The sequence below is a fragment of the Branchiostoma belcheri genome, unplaced genomic scaffold (genome assembly GCF_001625305.1).
Source record: "Branchiostoma belcheri isolate BF01 breed outbred unplaced genomic scaffold, Haploidv18h27 scaffold64, whole genome shotgun sequence".
In the NCBI taxonomy this organism is placed as follows: domain Eukaryota; kingdom Metazoa; phylum Chordata; class Leptocardii; order Amphioxiformes; family Branchiostomatidae; genus Branchiostoma; species Branchiostoma belcheri.
Genome location: NW_017804287.1, coordinates 730,356 through 752,338, shown reverse-complemented (window position 1 = coordinate 752,338; position 21,983 = coordinate 730,356). Strand labels below are relative to the sequence as shown.

General features: G+C 40.3%; 3 protein-coding genes and 1 long non-coding RNA gene across 4 annotated transcripts; 1 reads left to right on the top strand and 3 right to left on the bottom strand.

The window, feature by feature from the left end:
- The first annotated feature begins 1,453 nt into the window (after positions 1-1,453).
- Positions 1,454-10,644, top strand: LOC109483299 (MAM and LDL-receptor class A domain-containing protein 1-like). The gene is made up of 19 exons (XM_019786292.1): positions 1,454-1,773; positions 2,732-2,863; positions 3,394-3,653; positions 3,850-3,934; positions 4,197-4,334; positions 4,548-4,807; positions 4,993-5,077; positions 5,339-5,563; positions 5,717-5,848; positions 6,042-6,301; positions 6,508-6,595; positions 6,734-6,871; positions 7,017-7,273; positions 7,441-7,525; positions 7,655-8,813; positions 9,238-9,315; positions 9,547-9,594; positions 9,941-9,973; positions 10,156-10,644. The coding sequence occupies exons 1-19, from the start codon at positions 1,686-1,688 to the stop codon at positions 10,175-10,177; spliced, it is 3,573 nt and encodes a 1,190-aa protein (XP_019641851.1). The 5' UTR covers positions 1,454-1,685; the 3' UTR covers positions 10,178-10,644.
- A 672-nt stretch (positions 10,645-11,316) lies between these two features.
- Positions 11,317-15,104, bottom strand: LOC109483298 (polycystic kidney disease 2-like 1 protein). Its single transcript, XM_019786291.1, has 7 exons — positions 14,874-15,104; positions 14,532-14,700; positions 13,899-14,099; positions 13,223-13,467; positions 13,001-13,106; positions 12,435-12,609; positions 11,317-12,191 (listed from the first exon to the last, which is right to left on the bottom strand). Exons 1-7 carry the CDS (start codon positions 15,102-15,104, stop codon positions 11,381-11,383), a joined length of 1,938 nt encoding a protein of 645 aa, XP_019641850.1. The 3' UTR covers positions 11,317-11,380.
- Positions 15,105-15,738: 634 nt separating this feature from the next.
- LOC109483418 lies at positions 15,739-16,819 on the bottom strand. Its single transcript, XR_002141011.1, has 3 exons — positions 16,738-16,819; positions 16,242-16,334; positions 15,739-15,920 (listed from the first exon to the last, which is right to left on the bottom strand). It is a non-coding gene; the product is annotated as an uncharacterized LOC109483418 (long non-coding RNA).
- Positions 16,820-17,146: 327 nt separating this feature from the next.
- Positions 17,147-20,364, bottom strand: LOC109483297 (polycystic kidney disease protein 1-like 2). The gene is made up of 9 exons (XM_019786290.1): positions 20,310-20,364; positions 19,796-19,989; positions 19,355-19,591; positions 19,148-19,246; positions 18,751-18,929; positions 18,406-18,471; positions 17,824-17,985; positions 17,297-17,456; positions 17,147-17,164 (listed from the first exon to the last, which is right to left on the bottom strand). Exons 1-9 carry the CDS (start codon positions 20,362-20,364, stop codon positions 17,147-17,149), a joined length of 1,170 nt encoding a protein of 389 aa, XP_019641849.1.
- Between the last annotated feature and the right edge of the window lie 1,619 nt (positions 20,365-21,983).

The window sequence follows — 21,983 nt, the reverse complement described above, 5'->3', positions numbered from 1 at the left end:
ACAATACAATATCAGACGTTAGATGTTTAGATATAAGATATTCCATTTGTTTTTTAACATTAAATATATATCACTGTATCAGGCTGCACAAGCGATTAGGTACAGACAATTTTGCACTTAAGCGTACTAGGTTCACCTATTTGTTTCTAAAATAGAATAATATAACTGGTAATAGAACCGAATTTCTACATTTTAATCTAAATACCACATGTACTGTTTAATTCTATATATATGTACGGCATAATAAACGTATCAACTTTTTCATTTCACAGTACGGTCACTGAGTACGTTACTAGTAATCTAGACGTAGTAACACCTTTTAGAGGATAATTGACTAGAATTTGAATTAATTTAGCACCATTATGTGTGTATTGTGTCATTTCTTTGCATTGCCTCATTAAACTAGCTATCTGCCGGAAAAATCCTGTCGAGACTGCATGGAAATGTGAAGAAATATAATTATTTTCTGATACCAATATATATCTAATCGACTATAATAACTTTATTATTTTGCTGAATAAGAATTTTCAAACTTCAATTTAAAGAATATTGATTCTGATTAAATATATGAGGACCCATGCCAATGACTAAAACAGTTTTGTGCTGTTGTTGATCTGTAGCAATTATTCTGTTAAGAAACCACAATACGGTAATATATTAAACTGTATTTACGTCATTTCCGTGACACACCCACGGTTTGGTGCGGTCGTCCAGCGGTATGTTAGATTAGCAAACAATAGAAAAGAACAACACAGTCATGCGTCAGTTCGTTTTGGCATGGTGGCGGAAGAATATCATCACAGTGCTTTGTCAACGACCTAAAACATTGACCATTGCAAACTATATTTTCTAGCCAATAGCAGTGACTTTGACTTCTCACTTGCTGCAGAAATTACTGCTTTTTCAAAGCTCACATCATACAATTTCAACGTGCCCTGTCTTGGCACAATAATGACCGATAGAACTTAACATATAGTATGTTTATTACTTTCATTGATATCAAACATGTCGTCTTGTTGATTAAGATTAACAAAATGACACATACATCTCAACAAGCTTGTAAAGATGAAAATTCTCATATGTCAAAACTAACATAGTCATAAAGTCAATAAAACTACTCTGTGTAGAGGGCAGCCAGCGGTATCGGGACCTTCGTTACCGGGCTACCAGATAATGCACGTGTTTGTTCTCAGCCATATCCGCAGTGTAGTAAGGTGGGGTTTTGGGGTGGGGTGACTTAAGCTTACTCACGGGGCTAAAGGTCTTTAACTGAATGAATGATAACCTCGAATCGGGGACTTTTATCTGGGACTTTGTTGTGTTGAGATGCACCAAGAAATAGCCAAGAACTATCATCTTTAAAACCGTTTACTTCTGACCATCACTAGAGCAAGAAACTAATCATTGCCTTCCTTTCGTAGCATAGCCTGCTCATAAGGCAGTGGAACGAGGGCCAAAACTCGTAGTTACTGAAACATTTCACGTGTTAGTCGACACAGAGAAGCCTGGAAAGCAAGACTTTAGTGGCGTGATCCTAAAAAGTAAACAGGAGTGGCGGGCTTTGGAGTAGTTGCCTTGCGATAAAGTCATTATAAGAAAATATTACCAAGACGCGGGTGTGTATCTGCAAGACGTTGGACATATTTTTGTGAAGAAGAAAAAGTACCGATTTGAAGTTTATAAGAATGTACCGGATTATATTCGCGAGAAAGGTGAACTATGTGATGCTGGGACTGACGTTTGCTCATCTATGGACCTTATCTATTCAGCAAGGTAAGGTCATTTATTTTGATGTAGATAGAATCGACTCATGTGAGTGTGTCGCTAAAATATTCTTTGTGCACTTTTTCTTTGCTTGTGTATTTTGTTACATAACACAATGATATTAAAATTCGTTTTACTAAGATATTTTATAAACATATTCTATTCATATTACTTTACCTTAGGGTTATTGAGATTTGGTAACTGCAATTTAATTTGGCAGTTTCCCAGGTGATATACAGATAACCTTTGGAGCGATGAGGCATATAGCCACTATCAGCTTTTTGGCCTCGCCAGCTATGAATGTACATAGTGCAACTGAAGTATTGTCAGAATTAGATTTGGGATTATGCTTATGTATAGGGAACCAAGATTACATACTATATGATTGTATTGGATGCGATAAAATTCTAGCCACTGTCACTTCTGTCAAGGATTTGTTTGTACTAAACAGAGGTGGTAATTACAGTTTGGTTGACTGCAATAGCTAATGCTTTTAGAACGATATTAGGAAGAGTTTACTGATGTTAGGATCATTGTTAATGATGTTTGGAAGACAAAAACAATAGGTATGAAGGAGAAAGGAAGCAAAAAGGACTTCCAATGTAAAGTGCAATACTAAGTCATTTGACCGGAATTTAGAAATCGATGTTAGTACGTAGAATGTAATGGACATTGTTTTGGGACTAAACTAGGAAGATTTTTAGCTGATGCTTGGAATATTGATGATGTTTGGTTGTCAGAAACACGAGATATAAAAAAGGAAAAATGTCACAAACCTTCAACATTAATTTCAATGTCTATCAGCTAACCAAAATCGTATGTCCCTGCGAATCTTTCCATGTGCTAAAAATGTAGATAATCCAACGACAACATTCTATCGCCTCGCGCCCTTTCCCGCCTTTTTTTAGTACACTACAACGTCACATGCATGGCATGTTTGCCTAAGTCGTGTATGTTTGTACTTCAGGAGGCTGCGATTTCGACACGAATATGTGCGGTTTCCAACAAGACAGCAGAGATAACTTTGACTGGACAAGGCAGCAGGGTTCCACAGGAACAGCAAACACGGGACCCTCGGCAGATCACACTACTGGATCTGGTATGTGAAATCGATGGCCATTGTTTTAAGTATTTTCAAGCATAAACTACCTCCTGTTCTTCGTAATAGTTACACTACTTTAAATAGAACTCATACGCGTCGGGCAAGATCGATGAAAAGTCAGTGTTTTTCATTGACGAGTAATATTAGAAAGATAGATTACAATATTGTAGCTGATTCTTGCAAAATATGGCAGTTGATACCGGATGATAAGATCACGTTTACCAATTAAAATATCGTACTATCATATGCAATACATAATGTTTATGTAATACGTGTGTAACCAATTTTTGTAATTTATCGTTATGATTATTTGCCCAATAGTTTTGAACTTACGTCTTTGGAATGATTAAAATATTGTTAAATCTAATTTAGACACTGGTCATAATGCTGTAATAGGTAATGAGATTCATAAACAGAAATTCAACTTTTAAGGCCAACCACAGGACTTTCTTTCTTTTGCCGGATGAGGTTAAGTCAAAGTCTGTTTATCACGTTAATTTTTGCGGTTACTCCGTTGTCGGTTGCAGGATACTACATGTTCATTGAGACTTCCAGTCCACAAGAGACCGGACACATCGCACGTCTGATCAGCCCTGTACTGTCTACAGACACCAAATGTCTGGAGTTCTGGTACCACATGTACGGGGATTCTACAGATGACCTCAACGTCTACATACGGCCAACAGGCCGCCCTCTGCCAGGCAGTCTGACATGGTCACAAACTGGAGACAAAGGTGATGTCTGGAAACGGGCTAGAGTTCATGTTGAGGCAGCCAGTGACTTCAACGTAAGTACATGTACAGCCATTAGATTATGAAAACATGTCTTGATGAAATATTTTAAATCGCACCTACCTTTCCATGGGATTCAGGGGGCATTTCAATAGATATATGTACTGCTATGCATCATGTGGTGCCGTATGCACTTAGACATAATTAGCATATGGGATTTAGCAATGTGTCAATCATCCCTTTCTTTACCAGATCGTGTTTGAAGGTGTACGAGGATCCAGTTACCGAGGTGACATCGCGATAGATGACGTCAGTTTCAGGACAACACCATGTGGCGGTTTGTGCCCTCTTTAGTATAACCAAGACTACTTAACACGCTGTGAATATATTTTGGATGTGGAGAGAAGCATCTTCCTGTCTGCTGAGTTTACAATCTTCAACATATTTTAGTCAAAATTAATGTTCCGTCAAAATCGATCAATATCAACCAATCAATTTATCAATCAATCGATTAGAACAACTATATGTTCATGATTTCTCGTCGTCTTCCTTTCGCCTCTTTGAAGTAAATTTCTCTTGGTTTTTTGTATCTTTTTAAGGAGACTGTGATTTCGATGCTTCACTGTGTGGTTACCAACAAGACAGCACAGATGACTTTGACTGGACACGTCAGCAGGGTAACACAGGGACTGTAAACACTGGGCCTTCATTGGACCACACTACTGGGTCTTCTGTAGGTAAAGGAACATTCTTGCTCAGCTATATTTTGACGCAAAGCACTTGACATCAGACACAAATGTACGTGTATCATCTAGAAATACCATTTTGCATATCCTACTAAATAGTAGTTTGTTTGCTTCACCTCTTAACAACGAAAACCTGTCTCTGTGCCTTTGGTAGATTAAAAAGATCTAGAGACACTGACAGGATTTACGTACAATTTCTCGAAGGTTCCTACATGTACATTGAGACGTCCACTCCAAGGCAGCCAGGAGACATCGCACGTCTGATCAGTCCTGTACTGTCCAGTGACACCAGATGTCTGGAGTTCTGGTACCACATGTACGGGGATGGTGTAGAGGAACTGAGGGTCTACCAAAGCTCATCTGACAGCTCTCAGCTGGGCACACCACTATGGTCTCTAACAGGAGACCAGGGGGATGTTTGGCACAACGCTACAGTGGGTCTTGCACAAGGCAGCAGCTTCTATGTACGTACATGCTATTTACAGCAAACAAGAAGCTATTTGTTGGTTACTTTCTTCTAGTTTCTATGGACCAATTTGTCTAAATTCCCATTAGAGTCTGCACTGTTTCCTTAAATAGTTCTTAATGACGCTCAGAAGCAATTTTCGTGAGAATTAGGGTTATAATGAATCCACATCTTTCTTACTAGATCGTGTTTGAAGCTGTACGAGGGTCCACTGCCCGGGGTGACATCGCCATAGATGATGTCAGTGGAAGAACAACATCGTGCGCCGGTGAGTTTCTCTTCTCCTTAATTTTCTTAATTTGTTTTAATAATAGAATAGTTTATTGCAATATATGATTACGACTCTATATACACTAGCAAAAGAGGTTTATTAATATTAATTCAAGCGCATATCATCTGCGTAATGTGTTGCAAAGTTATATAAGCTAAACATAGATAGGCACTTTACTTTCCACGGCTAGCTGACATGATATACAGCGTACTGCATAAAGTAAAATCTATCTATTAACGTGATTCTGTTTTGTAACAGGCCCAGTTGTAACAACCACACTAGCGGCTCCAGTTACAACAGTCACTGTAGCAACAGTAGACAAAAGCACTACAGATCTCGCGACAGCTGCAGCTGAAACAACAACACCCCTACAGGTGACAACACCTGAGTCATCTACACAACGTGTGACAACAGAGATGGAGTCCACAACATCTGCAGCCACAACGCAAGGTCCTACAACAACAGAGGCGGTCCCATCAGAAAGTACGAAAAAATCTAAACTCTAAATCTTGTAAGATATGTATATCATTGAAATTCATAACACAGATGTTGGCCAAGTACCTTATAACTACTGTGTATGTACCATAAAGTTATTATACGATAGGTTTAACGGAGAATATGCTCCTTGCATTTCAGGAGACTGTGATTTCAACACGGATGTTTGCGGCTACCAACAGGACAACACAGATGACTTTGACTGGGCACGGAAATACGGAAGCACCTCGACTACAGGCACTGGGCCTGGATCGGACCACACTACTGGGAATGGTAAGAGAATCATACTAAATTTGTAACTATTACTATTACTTGTAGGAGCAATAACACATTTACGCTTCGTAGAGTAGAGTAGTTAACATATTAGGTAATTGACGGGATACTATTTTTGATACATTTACTAGCGTATAAATACTATTGAAAATCGATTCTTTGGTGCACAATCATCATTTTACATCGATTTCAGGTTACTACATGTACATTGAGGCGTCCAGTCCCCAGGTACGAGGAGACATCGCGCGTCTGATAACCCCTGCCCTGCCTACCAACACCAGATGTCTGGAGTTCTGGTACCATATGTACGGTAGCAGTACAGGAGATCTTAGGGTCTATCAAAGACCCACAGGCAGCGCCCAGCTAGGAACTCCGATATGGTCTCTAGCAGGAGACCAGGGGAACGTCTGGGACCAGGCCAGACTGGATATTGCAGCTGTGAACAACTTCCAGGTAAATTTTATTTTATAAAGTACATTTGATCCCAAATATGAAAACAGAATGGAAAGAAACGTATATGTTGCAAACTTTTAACGTGGTGTAGGGTTTAATGGACGAGATGTTGCTATAAATGCATGTTGACATTAACTTTACTTTTCAGAGCTTTATGTTTGAAAGGTATTTTTAAGATTGAGTGTATCCACACATTTTTACATCAGATCGTGTTTGAGGGCGTCAGAGGGTCTAGTTTGTATGGTGACATCGCGATAGACGACGTCAGTTTCAGATCAACACCCTGTGGGGACGGTAAGTATGGGTTTACTGGTTACATTACAAACAGGACGTTGTTATTTGTATTGTGTGCCATGCATTTCTTTGGAACAAATTATCAATATCCCTTTTTCTACAACAGATGTGTTTACATGGTTATTCTTTTTACTTTAGGAAGTTGTACTTTTGACGCGTCGTTGTGCGGTTACCAACAGGACAACACAGATGACTTTGACTGGACACGCCAGCAGGGTAGTACTGGGACTACAAACACTGGGCCTTCATCAGATCACACCACTGGCTCGGGTAAGGGTATATCATTCAATTTGCTGTTTTGTTATGTATAGGTCCAGAACCACACACCTTTTGAGGCTGCACATAACAAGTAGATGGCAGGGAGCTGGTGTCTTTGGGTTGTCAATTTTACCGTATACCTCATTTTCCTTCTTCATTTCAGGATACTACATGTACATTGAGACATCGGGTCTACAGTCAGGAGACATCGCACGTTTGAGCAGCCCTGTCCTGTCAACAGACATCAAATGTCTGGAGTTCTGGTACCACATGTACGGTACTAGTACAGGGGAACTAAACGTCTACCAAAGATTCACAGGCAGCGCCGAACTGGGGACACCGGTCTGGTCTCAAACAGGGGACCAGGGGGACGCCTGGAAACAGGCTACAGTGGATCTGGTCACAGACAAAAACTTCTACGTACGTAAATGTATATTCAATTTGCATAGACATATCTGTATCTGTCTGAGAAAACAATTTGTGTTTCTTTTGTGTTGGCCACGGTTTGCTGTTATCATTGTTATGTAACTGAACTGTGCGCATACAGTTTGGTAATGTAATTCGCCTACCGTCTACTTCTCAACTAGGTCGTATTTGAAGGTGTACGAGGGACCAGTTACCGGGGTGACATCGCCATAGATGACGTCAGTTATAGAACAACACCATGCGTCGGTAGGTGTAATCATGATTAAGCGTGTTGTACCCATTTTATATTACTGCCTTTGTCCATATATATAGTATTACGAAGAGTACCATACCCTATACGCCATTCTTGTTCGTTTTGCTTCTGTTGTATGTCAGCAACAACTGTGGCGATCACTACAACGACGGTAGCTACAACAGCGCAAAGGACAACAACAGACGTTGTAACTACGAATCCTGTAACAACGGCAGATACAACAACGACACTTCTGCAGACGACAACATCTACTAGTGAGCCATCCACTGAAGATACAACCACGGAGGAAGGCCATACTACACCGGAACCTTCTACAACCTACATCACTACAACAACACCTGTTACAACACAAGAAGCCACGACAGCAACTGTTACAACGCCTGAGTACACATCAACAGCAATGGATACAACAACAGACGCCACTACTAGCACACAGCAAGCGTTAGCGACAACCGAACCGATAACAACTTCTGTTGTAACAACTGACGAAACAACATTAGAACTTACTACAGCACCCGATACAACTTCTATAATAACAACAGAGGTAACAACATTAGAACTTACTACAGCACCCGATACGACTTCTATAATAACAACAGAGGTAACAACATTAGAACTTACTACAGCACCCGATACGACTTCTGTTATAACAACAGAGGTAACAACATTAGAACTTACTACAGCACCTGACACAACTACTATTTTACCCACAACGATCACGACAACGCAACACACGTCATCTCCAGACGTACAACCAACCACATCTTCGGAAGAAACGACAGAAAGGTCTCCAACAACCACAGTCGACAGCAACACCCCATTACAAAGCACTACACATGTGGCAACTACTATAGAAGAGGAGACAACGTCAACGCCCAGTACAACGGTCACGCCATCAACAATTTTGCAGACAACAGTCCCAAGAGAGACTACAACGCCAACTCATGAACACTCTTCAGCAACCACAAACATTGCCACTACAAAAAAACCTTCTGAGACGTCGTTACCAAGTGCTTCAACGTCTACAACAGAACTACACCAAACTACTACGACAAAATCAAGTACAGTCAAGCCTGATCAGGCTTCCACTGCAACTCTGACTACATTAAAACCCGAACCAACGAAAGCGTCAACGAAAAAGCCAGTGACAGTCCAACCGGAGTCAGAGGCACAGGACGGCGGTCTGTCCATAGGAATCATCATTGGAGCAGGAGCAGGCGGTGCGGTCGTTGTTATACTACTAGTGGTGGTCATCGTCATCGTTTTCAAGTGTCGAAAAAGGTGAGTAAAGAATATTTTACATATAATTGGATACAATGATATGCTGCACAAAATGAAATGTGAGTCATCAGAACTGATTCAGTACATTTTCTTATGGTGATGGCACATTTTATGTTTACTTTTCTGGGTACGGAAGTATTGTTTTGGGTTTTCAAGTTTTGGATGTCTGTTTGTGTCTGTCTGTTCTAATATCTTCGGTTCCATGGTGAGTGGAAGGTGATTTTAATAGTTTATTAATTGTTGGGAGGTTGTGCCTGAATGTGACCCAGCACCGGGTTGGAGCAATGGATGGTATGTGAAGTAATCAAAGAAGTGGTGAAATACCTGATTGAATTGCATCTTTCATGAAAACGTAAAACAAAGGTTCAGATAAATATGATACGCCATTTTACAATACGTTGTTATTGCTTCCAAATTTCCTCAGCAATAGGCAGAAGAACCAAGGATGGGAAACGGCCAACCCGATGTACGACGTGGCGATGGGACCAATGATAAACGGGAAGTAAGTGCATTCAATTTCCCTGTCAATTCTAAGTTTTCCCAATGCTATACATGTGATCGCTCCATGCCTCTTTTAGCAAGCAGCTATGTACAAAAGTATGGCACCCATTTTTATGTTCCGTACCTTTTGATTGCTACTTTCTTGCCCTGCCCCCTCCACCATGGACAAGAAATCAAACTGCATTACGTACACTGTAACTATTAAATGTTTTGTGGCTCTTCTTTTTTACAATAAACCCGGTTATGGGGGAGATGTTTACAGCAACAACAACAAAAATGGGTACGTTCTACTGATATAATCCTTATCAAAATTTATCAAAATTTCTTTGTAATTGTAAGAGGGAGCTGTGGTGAACGGTCGATTTCATTGCCTGTCAAAAATAACAAAAAATCAAGTAATGATCCAGTCGATAAAAATTTCAGGTTCCATAAATCACTTTTCACAAATTTTATGAATCATAATGCGGTGCACTTATCACAATCTTCATGAGAAAATCCCAACAGAATCATTCATCGCCATCCAAAACAAAAAGCTACATTTCAATCTGCATATTTAACAGTTACATATCACTAATCAGTTAAAATCCCTCTTACATACATTGAACGGCGTAACTTTTATTTTACAGAGGAAAGATGGACGAGGATTTTTACGCCTTCAAGTAAGAATGCTTTTAAGTAATTTCACTGCGTTTTGGTGAAATATTCTTTCCCCAGATATACTTTACTGTTGGGGCTACCATGCCTCTTTAATACTTATGACAAAATCTTGTAAGGAAATTGAAAGGACAATTCTTCTTATTAGTTTTGTAAAAACGTTTTGTGTCTTTTTCTTTTTCCTTAGCATGGACACCAGCAATGTATAGATGAAGAAAGCTGGAGCAGTTCTTCTAAACATCCTTTCAACACTCTCAAAATCAGGTCAAGAAACATATTGTCTTACATTACACCCAGGCAGATATCAAATATATTATTTAACTTTGATCAATTGTTGCAGTTATGTAGTCCTGCAGGGATATACTGGTATGCTTTAATTCAATTCAACTTTAAACTGTCATAATCTGTAAGACCAAACAAGACTAGTTTGACAGTGTTTCATTTTTGTATACATTACAACTGTTTTATTCTAGGAAATAGCTGTTGTTGTTGCACTAGGTATTTTATGCTATTACAAGTATTGCTATGGCAGCCATAGACAATAGACCAGGCTCTTGTATACCGGTACCTTTGTGCCATCGACTAAACAATTTTGTATATACTCATGATATCATATTCTGTGTTTATACCTTACAAGCTTTTTGTTACCATGAAAGCTATGCTGCTCAGTCTTTGAGTAAAGTTTAATGTACAAAGTCCGTTACAGTGTATGGGTACGTTAGAGTTTTATTAAACATGTTAACTTTATAACAGTTTGTAGTTTTGAGTCATTGATCTGCTATGACTAACCTGTGTCCTTGAGATGACAGATAAATTAGTTAAGTGGAAGTTAATGATCAGCCTAACACTAGATAATTGTTTGTTCTCCCCAGATAAGTTTGGTCAGTGGGAGGGAGCTAGTGTATATTTGTACAGCGTATGTTATGAGGGTGGGTCATGTGTACATTCTGTCAAAGATTATCAAGACTTATAAACAACTTCTTCATACAACTGAAAAAAAAACTAAAGACACCGTAAAGCGATATCTGCAATTGATTTATTTAGATCTCCAGTATAGAATTATTTGATTCAACAATGTAATTATACTATTCTACGGAATCGTGACTCATAGCATGACAGTGCACGTGCCATACTTATCGCGTAATGTATACAATCGTACTTATCACCTAACATATCCAATGCAGCAATTCAATGGGGAGTGGGTGGAGATCGTGTATCAGTTGATTGACAGGGTTGTGAACCGGCATGCCCTTGGTGCACGGTAGGATGTGGTATGGGATCCCAGGGAATGCGTACTGTGGAATCATGGTATAAAACATAAACGACGCAGGGGTGGGTAGTATAGGTTACGTCATATACAGTCAAAGTTGATACATGCAAGGTATACTATGTGTAGCTAACATTGTTGAACTTCACTTCGCAATTTTAGTGTCCGAAGAAATTCGATAGATTTGTCTAGCTGCATTTCGAATTTGATTTAATAAATACACCATTTCCACATACAGTGTTACAGCGGAGGAAATTTGACCTACCGATTCGTCAATTTCCTCCAATTCCACAAGTTCCATCACCTCGTAAGAAGAATCCATCCGCGATGTTCCATTTATGTGTATTTTAGGAACGGTTTCACCCGAAGGTCTGTCTCTCGCTTCGGCAATATCCGCCACATTTGTCTGATTTACAGTGAAAAATTCCTCATCCGTGTTCTTCAATACAAACTTTCTAAACAGATAAACAGCATAGTCTTTGATTTTCTCGTTTTCTGACTTCCCACTGATCTCTTCCTCCTCGATGACTTCTTGGAAAGCGTCGTCGAAAATCGCCAGAAACATCATGACCAGGACGTTGGGGAAAAACATGACGAAGCAGAACAGCATCAGCGGTCCGAGGACGCCACCTGCCGACTCTACCGAGTAGTAGTCCATTTTCCCGAGCATGACAGAAAACAACGTCTGCATGGTCTGAACGAAACTGCTGTACAGACTCAGCCTAGAGCCGAGAACCAGGAACCCGAGCATACAAAACGCCATGAACAAAAAGCTAAATACAACCATGAAGCTGAGCAACGGTTTCAGTGCCTTTCTCGTCACTTTTGGTCCACGCGCGATTTTGTTGTTAAATCGGCACAGGTACAACATCTTTAAACACGCCACACAGACCAGCCAGCCGAGAATGTACGTGTTGATTTTATCCCAGCTTGCAGCTTGTTTGTACTTATTGTACCTGTGGGGTGAAATGAAAAAAAAAACGTCATTTCATATTCTATAATAAAGAAAAAAATTAACGATAAGGTAAAACAAACAACAACCTACCCTTTAGTAATTGATACGTTTAGTATGGATTCTATAGCTATGAGATGCCACAAATTTTTAAGAATTTTTAATGTTCATGTAAAATTTCAATTTTCATTAAAATTTCAATTTTCATTAAAGATATTCTTTAACTTCTTTACTTCTACATCCTTACCTATGATCTCCACTGCTATCGTCACCATGGGTTCTAACATTGTTGAAGCCGAGTATCAGGTAGGCGGTATAAAGGTGGACCCCGATTTCCGCCAGAGCCAACAGGGACAGCACGAGCTCCACTACACGCCAGAACAGCTTGAAGTATTCCATTCCCAGCGTCAGCATGCGGCGTACTGGAGAGAGTTTGGAGTGAATATGTTCATATTTTACATGAAATATTCAGTTTCATGTAACCCTAATAAGGTTTTCTAAAGCAGAGTATGAAAACATGGCCCATAACAGTTTCTATGGCCACATATTTCTTAACTGTGTTAATCCTCTTTCTGGCATATTCTGGCATATTTTTGTTAGCGCGAAAAAGTCTGCACTGAATGATAGTCATGGAAGTAAATAACCAGAAAAACCTAGGTCTGCATCTGTATCTGCATAACCAGAATAACCGGGCTTCAGCGTAACGCACCAGCCCAAGTCAAGTGTCCGACGTGTAATTTTCCTATGATAAGCACACAACATTTCATGGAGTTGCTTAAAGAATGTATAATAACACAGTTTTCCCCATCCTACCTTCTTTAAATGCAAGATACAGAGTAATAAGGATGAAGAGTCCGTAACATCCCAGCAGAACGAATCCCCATGCTGTCGTGTACGGGTACAACCGGACCACCATAATCTAAAAACATACAGAAAATTATTTTCTTGAAAATGAAGAGTCAAAACAAGCATAAGAAAGGTTCAGATAAATGATAAATGTGAATTAAAAGTGGTGGTAAAATTTCAAAACCTTACCTCGCCTTGACTGTAGGCTTTCCCTAGTGTGGTAAACTCAGTTAGCAACGTCAAAACCGCAAACAGATTTGCGTTCGCATTGTAGACGATTATCTCAATGAAAACTGCCCTTGTGTTGGCATCTATCCAGTGCAATTCCTGCAGTTCATCTATCAGTTCCATGTCGGCGCTGCTACTGTTGGATAGTTCCACCAGGTAACCGCCGCCGTAGTAGGAGCCATGTTTGCCAGTATCAGGAACGGCCGCTGTAAATAACAATAGACTAGTTTGCTGTTTTGTATGAAGCCTTATCAACGTCGATACAAAAAGAAATATCAACGGAATGCTCGAATCATTGAAATATTAGAGTGAGAGTAAAGTCAAAAGCAAAAGATTTGGTCGGTGGGCATTTTGCAACAGTATGGTACCTCACATGTAAGTTTTTATGTGTGTCACAATTAATTTACGGTTAAGACCCCGTAACACCTAGCTTCGGTGCACAGTTAACCAGTAACACCTAGCTTAGAGTGAACCAGTAACACCTAGCTTCAGTACACAGCGAACCAGGAACACCTAACTTTAATGACGTAGGCTTTTGTAAAACAAATGGGTGTGAATAAATGAATTCGTTATTCTATTCTTCACCAACCTGATAAGTTTTATTCTCTCGTGAAAAGAAGTAGAATTCAGTCCTTACCACTCAATGATGCATACTGGTAAATCCATGGCCTCTGGTAGTGGGAAACGTTGTGCAAGCTGGTCGGTGCTTCAAACGTTACGTTCTTAAAATGTTCCCACCCGACGTCGTAACTGTTGACGTCAGTATTCAGCAGGCTGTAAGGCTTATCACAGTCAGTCAGCGTTCTCCACAAAGGTGCGGGGACATCACAGCTTTCGTCTGGAAGTAAAAAAGTCAGTCAACGTCTCAGTGATAAAGTTTCACTAATAGTGTCGGGGGTATTGATTTCGAATGCCTTTGTATTAATTTTATTGATCTTTGGTATGCATGGGTTGTTCAGAACGGCTGATTTTCAAGAGAGCACTTTAAAACAAATCCCAGAGGAAGTCAATGTAACAAAAAGATATAAACTCATAGCTATTTTTGCTGTTAGAATCTAGCGTTTGCCCGAGTCAACCTTTTGTACCACCTATGAATTCGTATGCACTACAAACATGCTGTATTTAGAGGATCTCATTGATTTGTAAATTTTATTTTAAGAATGCACTGATTTCAAAGGTTGGCTTAACCCACACTATACAATGAAACTAATGAATGAACGTGTCAGGTGTATATATATATATATATATATATACAGAATATGGCACAAACCTTTCTGGACTCGGATTTGCCGGAGCCTGGGACGTCCGACGAGGAATGAGCTGGTATCAGTCAGGAAGCCTGCCCTGTGGAATCTGTCTCCGTTGTACCACCTCACGTCATGAAGATCTGAAACGACGTGATCTCTGACAAAATCCCAAAACGTTGGGGAATCTTTGACCTAAAAAGGAAAGTTGGGAGTTGTCATTTTTATCCATAAAGGCGTTCAAAGTTATGTGACTACAAATGTGCGGAATTAAAATTTAGTAATCAACACACACAGGCACACCAAAAATCCCTCCATTTTTCACGGAGGTAAAAACTACAAAGACCTGTGACTACAAAGACTCCTACCTGTGAGAAAGGATGAAGAAGTGTGTTATGAAGATGGGTGTTCATGTGGTACATGGAACTGTCCCTGCTCCCGTTCGCTATGACCAGTAACAGAACGATGTAGCTGGTGTAGAACACAAAGTCGGAACACGCGTATCTCAGACCCAGTTCTATGAGCCGAACTTCCCGAGCAACCGCAAGTCTGTCTTTCCCAGGAGGTCCAGTCGGTTTAGATATCTTCTTCTTGGACATGTGTTTAGTCTGAAAAATATCTGATAGTAAGTAAAGCGCACTGAAAGAGAAAAATGCCCACTATACAAATCAAATATTTGTTTTGTGTATTTGTCTGGCAATGTCAATTTGTAAATTGTCTTTTGAATATGTCCTTGTTGTAACAAAAGATTGATAAGTATTAGATAAATTGATAAAATACGACTGTAATAAGGTTAATGGAATATAGGCTTAGGTGACATTATCAACACACCATTTGCAAATTGGAGTTGATTTCTCAATGCAATTATTTCACATGCACATAATTGCGTGTGGTTTTGCACATAACATAGAAATGGCGTATAGAATGTGGTAAAAAATGAATACGAAATAAATGATAAACCCACATCTTTATCCTGTAGACTAAGAAATAACTCATCATCACGCAGTTGGGTTGGGTGAACGTTGTCTTCCAGTGAGTCAGGTTTCTGTGAAAAAAATAATACAAGACAGTCGTAAGCATAAAATTCATAATGTGCAACAATAGAAAGAGGAAAAAGGCACAAACTGACAAACGTCAGAAGTTAATGTTTCATCGTACTGCATGTGGCAAATGCATTCTGTTAAACATGGATAGTTTTATGATGATCATGATGATGTACTGGTTTACCTTTATTATCATCGCGAAGAAGAAACCTAGCAGGAGGATCTTGAGTGGTTGAGAGATGGCTAGGTCGAAGACGAAGGATGTGAGGAAAGTGAAGACCCACGCATCTGCCTTCTCCCGGCCGTACTCGAACCCGTACAACATGGTGAAGAACGCGGAGACGACACAGGTACCCAACACGAGGAACCATGCTGCATTTTGAACCAAAAATTTAAAATACATCTAATTACCATTATCAATATGCTCCTTGACTGCGGATGTAAGATACTTGTAAGATACATAACATAAGTTGGTAAAATACATAAGAGAGAGATAAAAAGAGAGAGATACGGTAGAATCAGGGGTTCTGCCGATAGAGATCGCGACCAAAGTTGAACGAAGAGGCCGCTTTTAGGTTAGCAGTGTTCGAGACATGCTTGACATGATCATGAGAATGTGGATTTAAAATGAGTAGTCAATAACTACATACAAGAGAAAGACTGACGTATTTCATAAGATAATGTTCTTCTTACCAAAGAAGACACACCACCAGGGTAAAAGGCGTTTCTTTCTCTTCTTCTTTGCCAGTTGATCGACTTTCACGGATAGGTCATCACTTTTCATTACTGTAAAACAAGCATTATTGCCTCATTTGCATGAATTCTATCAGTTGATCATAAAACCCACCCAAATGGCAGTCGTAGGGTCGTGTGGCGTAGCGTCAGAGTGCGCGACTCGGAACTAAGACTCTCGGGTTCGAGTCCTGACGTGCCACCGATCTTGTGCCCTTGAGAAAGGCACTTAACACGACTTTCCTCACTTACATCAGGTGTAAATGAGTATTGTCCTGTCATGTATTTGTCCCCTGTGTTGGTGGTGGCATTGATATAAGTTGAACAACTTGAATGTGTCGTCACCACGTCTGGTGATTACATGTTGGGATTTTTAAAAAATGGCAGTCGTATCTTAAGAAATAAGGCTATTCTAAACTTTAGAACTTCCTATAAATAATTAGAAAAATATCTTTACCCGTACTGATTTTCCTGGAAGGTCTGACCGAGCTATTCCGAAAAATTTGGACAATGAGCAGATTCACAGGAATCACCATCAGAGCACTCTGGATACCGATCATTATCTGAAGCAAAAAGCACATTATGTACGATCATAGCGCAGATTGATATGAATAGTTGCTGTAATAGGTGATATAAAATAAAGATCCCTTAGTATGACGGTGGTGGAGAACTCAGTTACATCAGTCCAACGTGAGCTCAAGATACAGTAACTCTGTAACTATGGGAACTAGTCATCACAACCTCCAACACTATGGTTACAATTATTGTCGGTATAAATGTATGACTGTAAAGTTAGCTGGATCAACCCTATCTAGACCGGTGCTTTTTGGGATTCATGGGACCGGGGTGGAGGTTGGTTGTGGTGCTCATTCACCTTGAACTTTCTATCTCATGACAAGTCTTACTGGGTCAGTCTATTTAGTTGATAACAAGTCCTTGTGTTGGATCAAGGATTTAACTTTAAACGTCGTCAAAATTAAAGCTGTTGCTAGAAGCGCTAGCAGTGCTGTGTGTACCTCGCCCCAGGAGATGGGAAACTGTACTTGGAATCCCAGTATGTAGACTGGAGCTGGCTTCTGGTAAGTCTGACCCCGGCCGAAGAACATGATGTTGGTGAGCATCGTGCACATCAGCAGAGACAGGCAGCAGGAGACGCGCTGCACTCGGGTAAAGGGACTGAAAAGTTATAAAACATATCATTATTATCGTTTGTAGAGTCAGACGACCATTATGTATTGTTCTAAACGTTCTGGATACACATTATGCAAGCTGCTAATACCTCATCTCCAACATCATCGCCGGCGCCATATCCTTTGTACTTTATATCACATGCAGCATATACTCGTATTTATAAACATATTGTTACAAATTTTTAGGATAGGTAACTCAACGAACCTTTATTGATTTGTATCAGTCTCCTGTGGTAGTACTAGTATAGTGGTGGTAGAAGTAGTATTACTAATATTAATAATAGTAGTAGGGATATTCATAGCCATAGATCGGATATAAATATACGTCAAGTTCATTTCAAATGAACTCCTACCTTGTTGCTGGTCGACCAATCACAGAAAACCACAGATGTTCATCACGGAAGTCCTTGGAAGTTTTATTGGAGAAAAGACGACCGAAACGGACCAGATCGTCATAACTTGCCTTATACAGAACCCGATCTACTTTTCCGTCCCCCTCTTCTACTGCCAGCCAGCTGTTATATTATTACATCATGGAAAACAAGGTCAGCAATGGGACCATTATGTTGAACACTTTAAACGGTTAAAAAGACAGAAGGGATGCAAAACGGGAAGATTTGCTTCAAGCTAAGTAAAGACCTAAATGTTTGAGTTTTGTTGATTAAGATACGAATCAAGCCATGTGTATTGTAAAAGCGTCTGCAAATAGTGGGAAAACTCGTTAATTCCAAGACCGCTGCCGTCGATGTGTTGCCCGAGCTATTGTTGATGCCAACACATTTTGATAATCTTGTATCTTTGATGATCTGTCGTTTTCATGCAATTCAACCCTGATTAGGACTGCAAGTTTAATTGAACAATAAATTTGAAGTTATAGAATAGAAAACATGGTTTCTTTTATTCTAGGCTTAAGCAAAATAAAATGGCAAACCTACCTTTTGCACACGAAGGTGTGCCTATCATCATCTTGGAGATCAGTAACGATGACTTGGTCAAGGTACCTATGTCATGACATAATCAAAGGAAACTGGCAATAGTATGGTGTTAGGAATTTACCTTTGTACCATTGTATAAAAATACTTTAAACCTTTACATTTCCTTAAACATTTAAGTTGCCATATAGAAAGCACATTGGAATCTGATACTTGCTTAGCTCATCATAATGTAGAATAGCTATAGAACCAAAGTTCTACAAATCAAAGTCCATAGAAACACTTTAACACTCAAAAACAATACCTACATTTTCATGTAGGTAAATATTGGCAAGAGGAAAACCTTACCAGGACGGGTCAGGGCCAATGTTATTGTGCCAAATATGGACAGCATATATTGGACCCAGTTGAAAGGCAGACGTCACCACAAATGTGTCTACAGCGCCTTGCTTGAACGTGATGCGGGTTTTGTCTTCCAACACGTACGGGACAGACTGGCCCAACTCTCCTCTTAGCACCAGGAACACCTGCGGGACATGGGGATATTCAGATATCAGGGCAGAGAATGCGGTCTGGAAGAATATAACTGATCCTACCAATAGAGATCACGATCTGAGTCTTTGTCCACAGAGATCACGAATTAAGATGCCAGAATGTGTAGAGGTGGTCTCAGATCTGTTTGGCTGATCAATACTGCATCGGCAAATGTAAATGTAACCTTTCTAGTTCTGATGAATTACCTTACCTCTGCACTGGTCCCAGCATTGGCCCGGGTTCCGGTGTACACCATGACTTCGTACGTATGGCTGCCTCTACCTGACCCTTCCAACACTGTAGCACCCACCTGCCATTAGAAAAAAAATACGTATATGAAACTTAGCTATATATAAGTAGATTCTAAAGCAATTGTTGTAAGCGACTCGGCATTTATCAAATTAAGTATTCGCTTTACCTTTAATCCATCCTTTTTGTCCTCCCATCTTGCCCATATGACAATCAGTAGGTAAAGTCCAAACAGGACTCCGATGGTGATGACAACCGACGGGTTCTCCATGATGTTTGTAAACCCTTCCAGAGCCTCCAGGATGTTCAGGGAGTTCGGCGCCACGAAGAACTTGAAGTCTGATCCGAACGCGGTGAGGTGGTCACACAGGCAGTGTGTCAATGACGTGGTCGTCAATGGACCAACCTACAGACATGTAAACATCATAGGAAATAAATAAAAACTGAAACTTACTTATCAATATCCCATGGGCGAGAGGAACATAATACATAGTGGCTACATTCAGGAGGGAGGGGAAGAGTAACCCTGAATTATGTAACGTTAATGGTAAAATCATTGTTATCTTAGGTATGGAATCCTATATATCTTCTTGATAAACTTGACATATACCTCACATCCCTCAGTGTTCCACAGTTGTTGATCGTCGTCAAAGAAAAGACAGGTAGAAGTGAAGATCTTGAGAGTGTAATTCAAGGTGAAGTTTACTCCACCATATCCCAGTTCTAAAGCTTCTGACAGGTTACCCCGCCTGACTGTGCCAGCGTTAATATAGGGGTCATCTGTAAAAGGCTCGTGGTCCACACCTGAAAATTAAAAACGTATCAGATTAAAAAAAAACTGTCTTAGTTTTTCTCTTGGATACCCCATGTATAACTGTGTCTTTTTTTATTAATAATAATCTAAAGATGATCCAGGGTAAAGTATGCACATATGAATACATGATTATTACAGTATCCAAACGTAAATAGGGGTGGGGGTGGTGAGCTAGGCTGGTAAAGCATAAGGTACCTAGGAAATCAGGCTAATAGAAGTACAGTAATTGGCAATATATGGCCATTTTGTAGCACAGTGAAGACATATTAACTGCTATTTCCAATGTTAACATTTATCATGTATCATGTACGCTTGTCATTAATGATAACGTTTAGCAGCGGTGCTTGGTCAAAACCAGTAGACATAAGGGGTGTTTACCAAGAAAAAGTTGTTCGGATCCGGTCAGTCCCAAGTCACTAGCGGACAAGAGCCATTGGAAAGGATCCGGTCGAAGGTAAGAGTCGTTTCCTAATGGAATGGAGTACAGCGAACCGGCTGCCGAAGGCACGGATGTTGCCATGCGAAATACCTGTCGGGTGGGGGCGCTGTTGATACCGAGGAACAAACGAACAGGTATTCCTTCCACGTCAGGTGTGACGGCGACATGGACAGAGCTGGTACCTTCAGCGATGGTAAAGTTATGTACCTGAAAATACATGTTCTTAATCCATATACATGTCACTGGTCACATGTGAGCCATGATATCAATCATGGGAGTTGCAGAAAAACCTTACGCCATCGCCACATTCGTCGGACGATTGTGGTGCCGTAGAATTTTCAAGCAAAGTTTGACAGAATAAACTACCGACAAAGATCAAAGATATGTAACACGACAGCAGAACTTTGCGTGTGGGACTATCCCAAGAATGCATTTAATTTGCGATCGTCAGATGATCTTACGATGTCTGTGTCTGTGTCCGGGTCTTACAGTGAAATGTAGATACAGGCACTACAGTAGTACAGTATTCTCTCACCGACATGACGTCCTGTCCAGTCGGTGTGGTCTCCCCACGCTCTGTCTGCACCACCACAGTACCTGGTTTCTGTGGCATCATGACGTCAATGGGTACCTGCAGGTCATTGACCTCAACCGGACCTGAATCACTTCTGAACTTCAGTGACGCCACCGGTGACTTGATCTTGTCCGAGTTGTTGGCGTAGAAGTACGGATTCAGGGATGTTTCGTAGTTCTACAGTGCAGACAAAATGGTATTTTGTAAGTCTCTATTAGTTACGTCATACTAATCCTATGCTGGTCTTGTATCCAGAACCGTGCTTTATCCAGAACCATGGTCAGGCAAGTTCCTGCACAGTCCACTTGTATCTAGCACCAGGACAAGGGCGTATCTATATTTTTCGATACGAGGAGACTATTCAGAACCGTAATTGATACTAACCCTACCTCATTAGGCACGATTCTGGATACGATACATTTTTAGAGAAATATTACGCGTTGACTTTTCTTTTAATCCTAGACATCTACAGACTCAATCAAGGCCAGTTTTATGGCCTCTATATGGATTGTATAGAATCAAAGTATAGATTCGCACGCGTTGAATCTAATATTGATGCTTGTGATGTACTAAATTTCTTTGGAAAAATGTTACAACGACGTAAAATATCACCTCAATGGAAATAGACTGTCCACAAGATTGTCCAAAGAGAGTTGAGAATCCCGGGATCCGGAACCACGTGTCGCTCTGTCCCGTGGGCCTGACTATCTGTGGTCCCGTGTCACGGCAGCTCTGTCTCTGCAGGGCGAGCTGGAACGGACCCTGGCTGATCACTGTCGGCTCGGCGTCCGGCCGTTTCCGGCTGATCACCAGTTTACTCAGAGAGTCAATGACGCCGATGATGCCCTCTGCTGCCTCCTTGGCCTTAAGTACAGTATTTAAAAGGGTCAGACAGACTTATTGTAGGTTTTCAGTAAGTTTGAACCTTCCTTGAATTCTAAGTCCAAAACGTGCTAATTTTGCTAATAAAA

What these genes read in the sequence shown, in the direction of transcription:
- LOC109483299 (XM_019786292.1), top strand. Translation starts at nt 1,686, where the DNA reads ATGTACCGGATTATATTCGCGAGAAAGGTGAACTATGTGATGCTGGGA. An exon ending in AGGCAGCCAGTGACTTCAAC is followed by an intron (nt 3,654 to 3,849) that starts GTAAGTACATGT and finishes TTTCTTTACCAG; the next exon opens with ATCGTGTTTGAAGGTGTACG. An exon ending in AAGAACAACATCGTGCGCCG is followed by an intron (nt 5,078 to 5,338) that starts GTGAGTTTCTCT and finishes GTTTTGTAACAG; the next exon opens with GCCCAGTTGTAACAACCACA.
- LOC109483298 (XM_019786291.1), bottom strand. Translation starts at nt 15,104, where the DNA reads ATGTCCAAGAAGAAGATATCTAAACCGACTGGACCTCCTGGGAAAGAC. An exon ending in AAGCCTACAGTCAAGGCGAG is followed by an intron (nt 13,107 to 13,222) that starts GTAAGGTTTTGA and finishes GTATGTTTTTAG; the next exon opens with ATTATGGTGGTCCGGTTGTA. An exon ending in GATAGCAGTGGAGATCATAG is followed by an intron (nt 12,192 to 12,434) that starts GTAAGGATGTAG and finishes TTCACCCCACAG; the next exon opens with GTACAATAAGTACAAACAAG.
- LOC109483297 (XM_019786290.1), bottom strand. Translation starts at nt 20,364, where the DNA reads ATGTCTACTGGTTTTGACCAAGCACCGCTGCTAAACGTTATCATTAAT. An exon ending in GGAACACTGAGGGATGTGAG is followed by an intron (nt 19,592 to 19,795) that starts GTATATGTCAAG and finishes ACATGTCTGTAG; the next exon opens with GTTGGTCCATTGACGACCAC. An exon ending in ATGCTGGGACCAGTGCAGAG is followed by an intron (nt 18,930 to 19,147) that starts GTAAGGTAATTC and finishes CATGTCCCGCAG; the next exon opens with GTGTTCCTGGTGCTAAGAGG.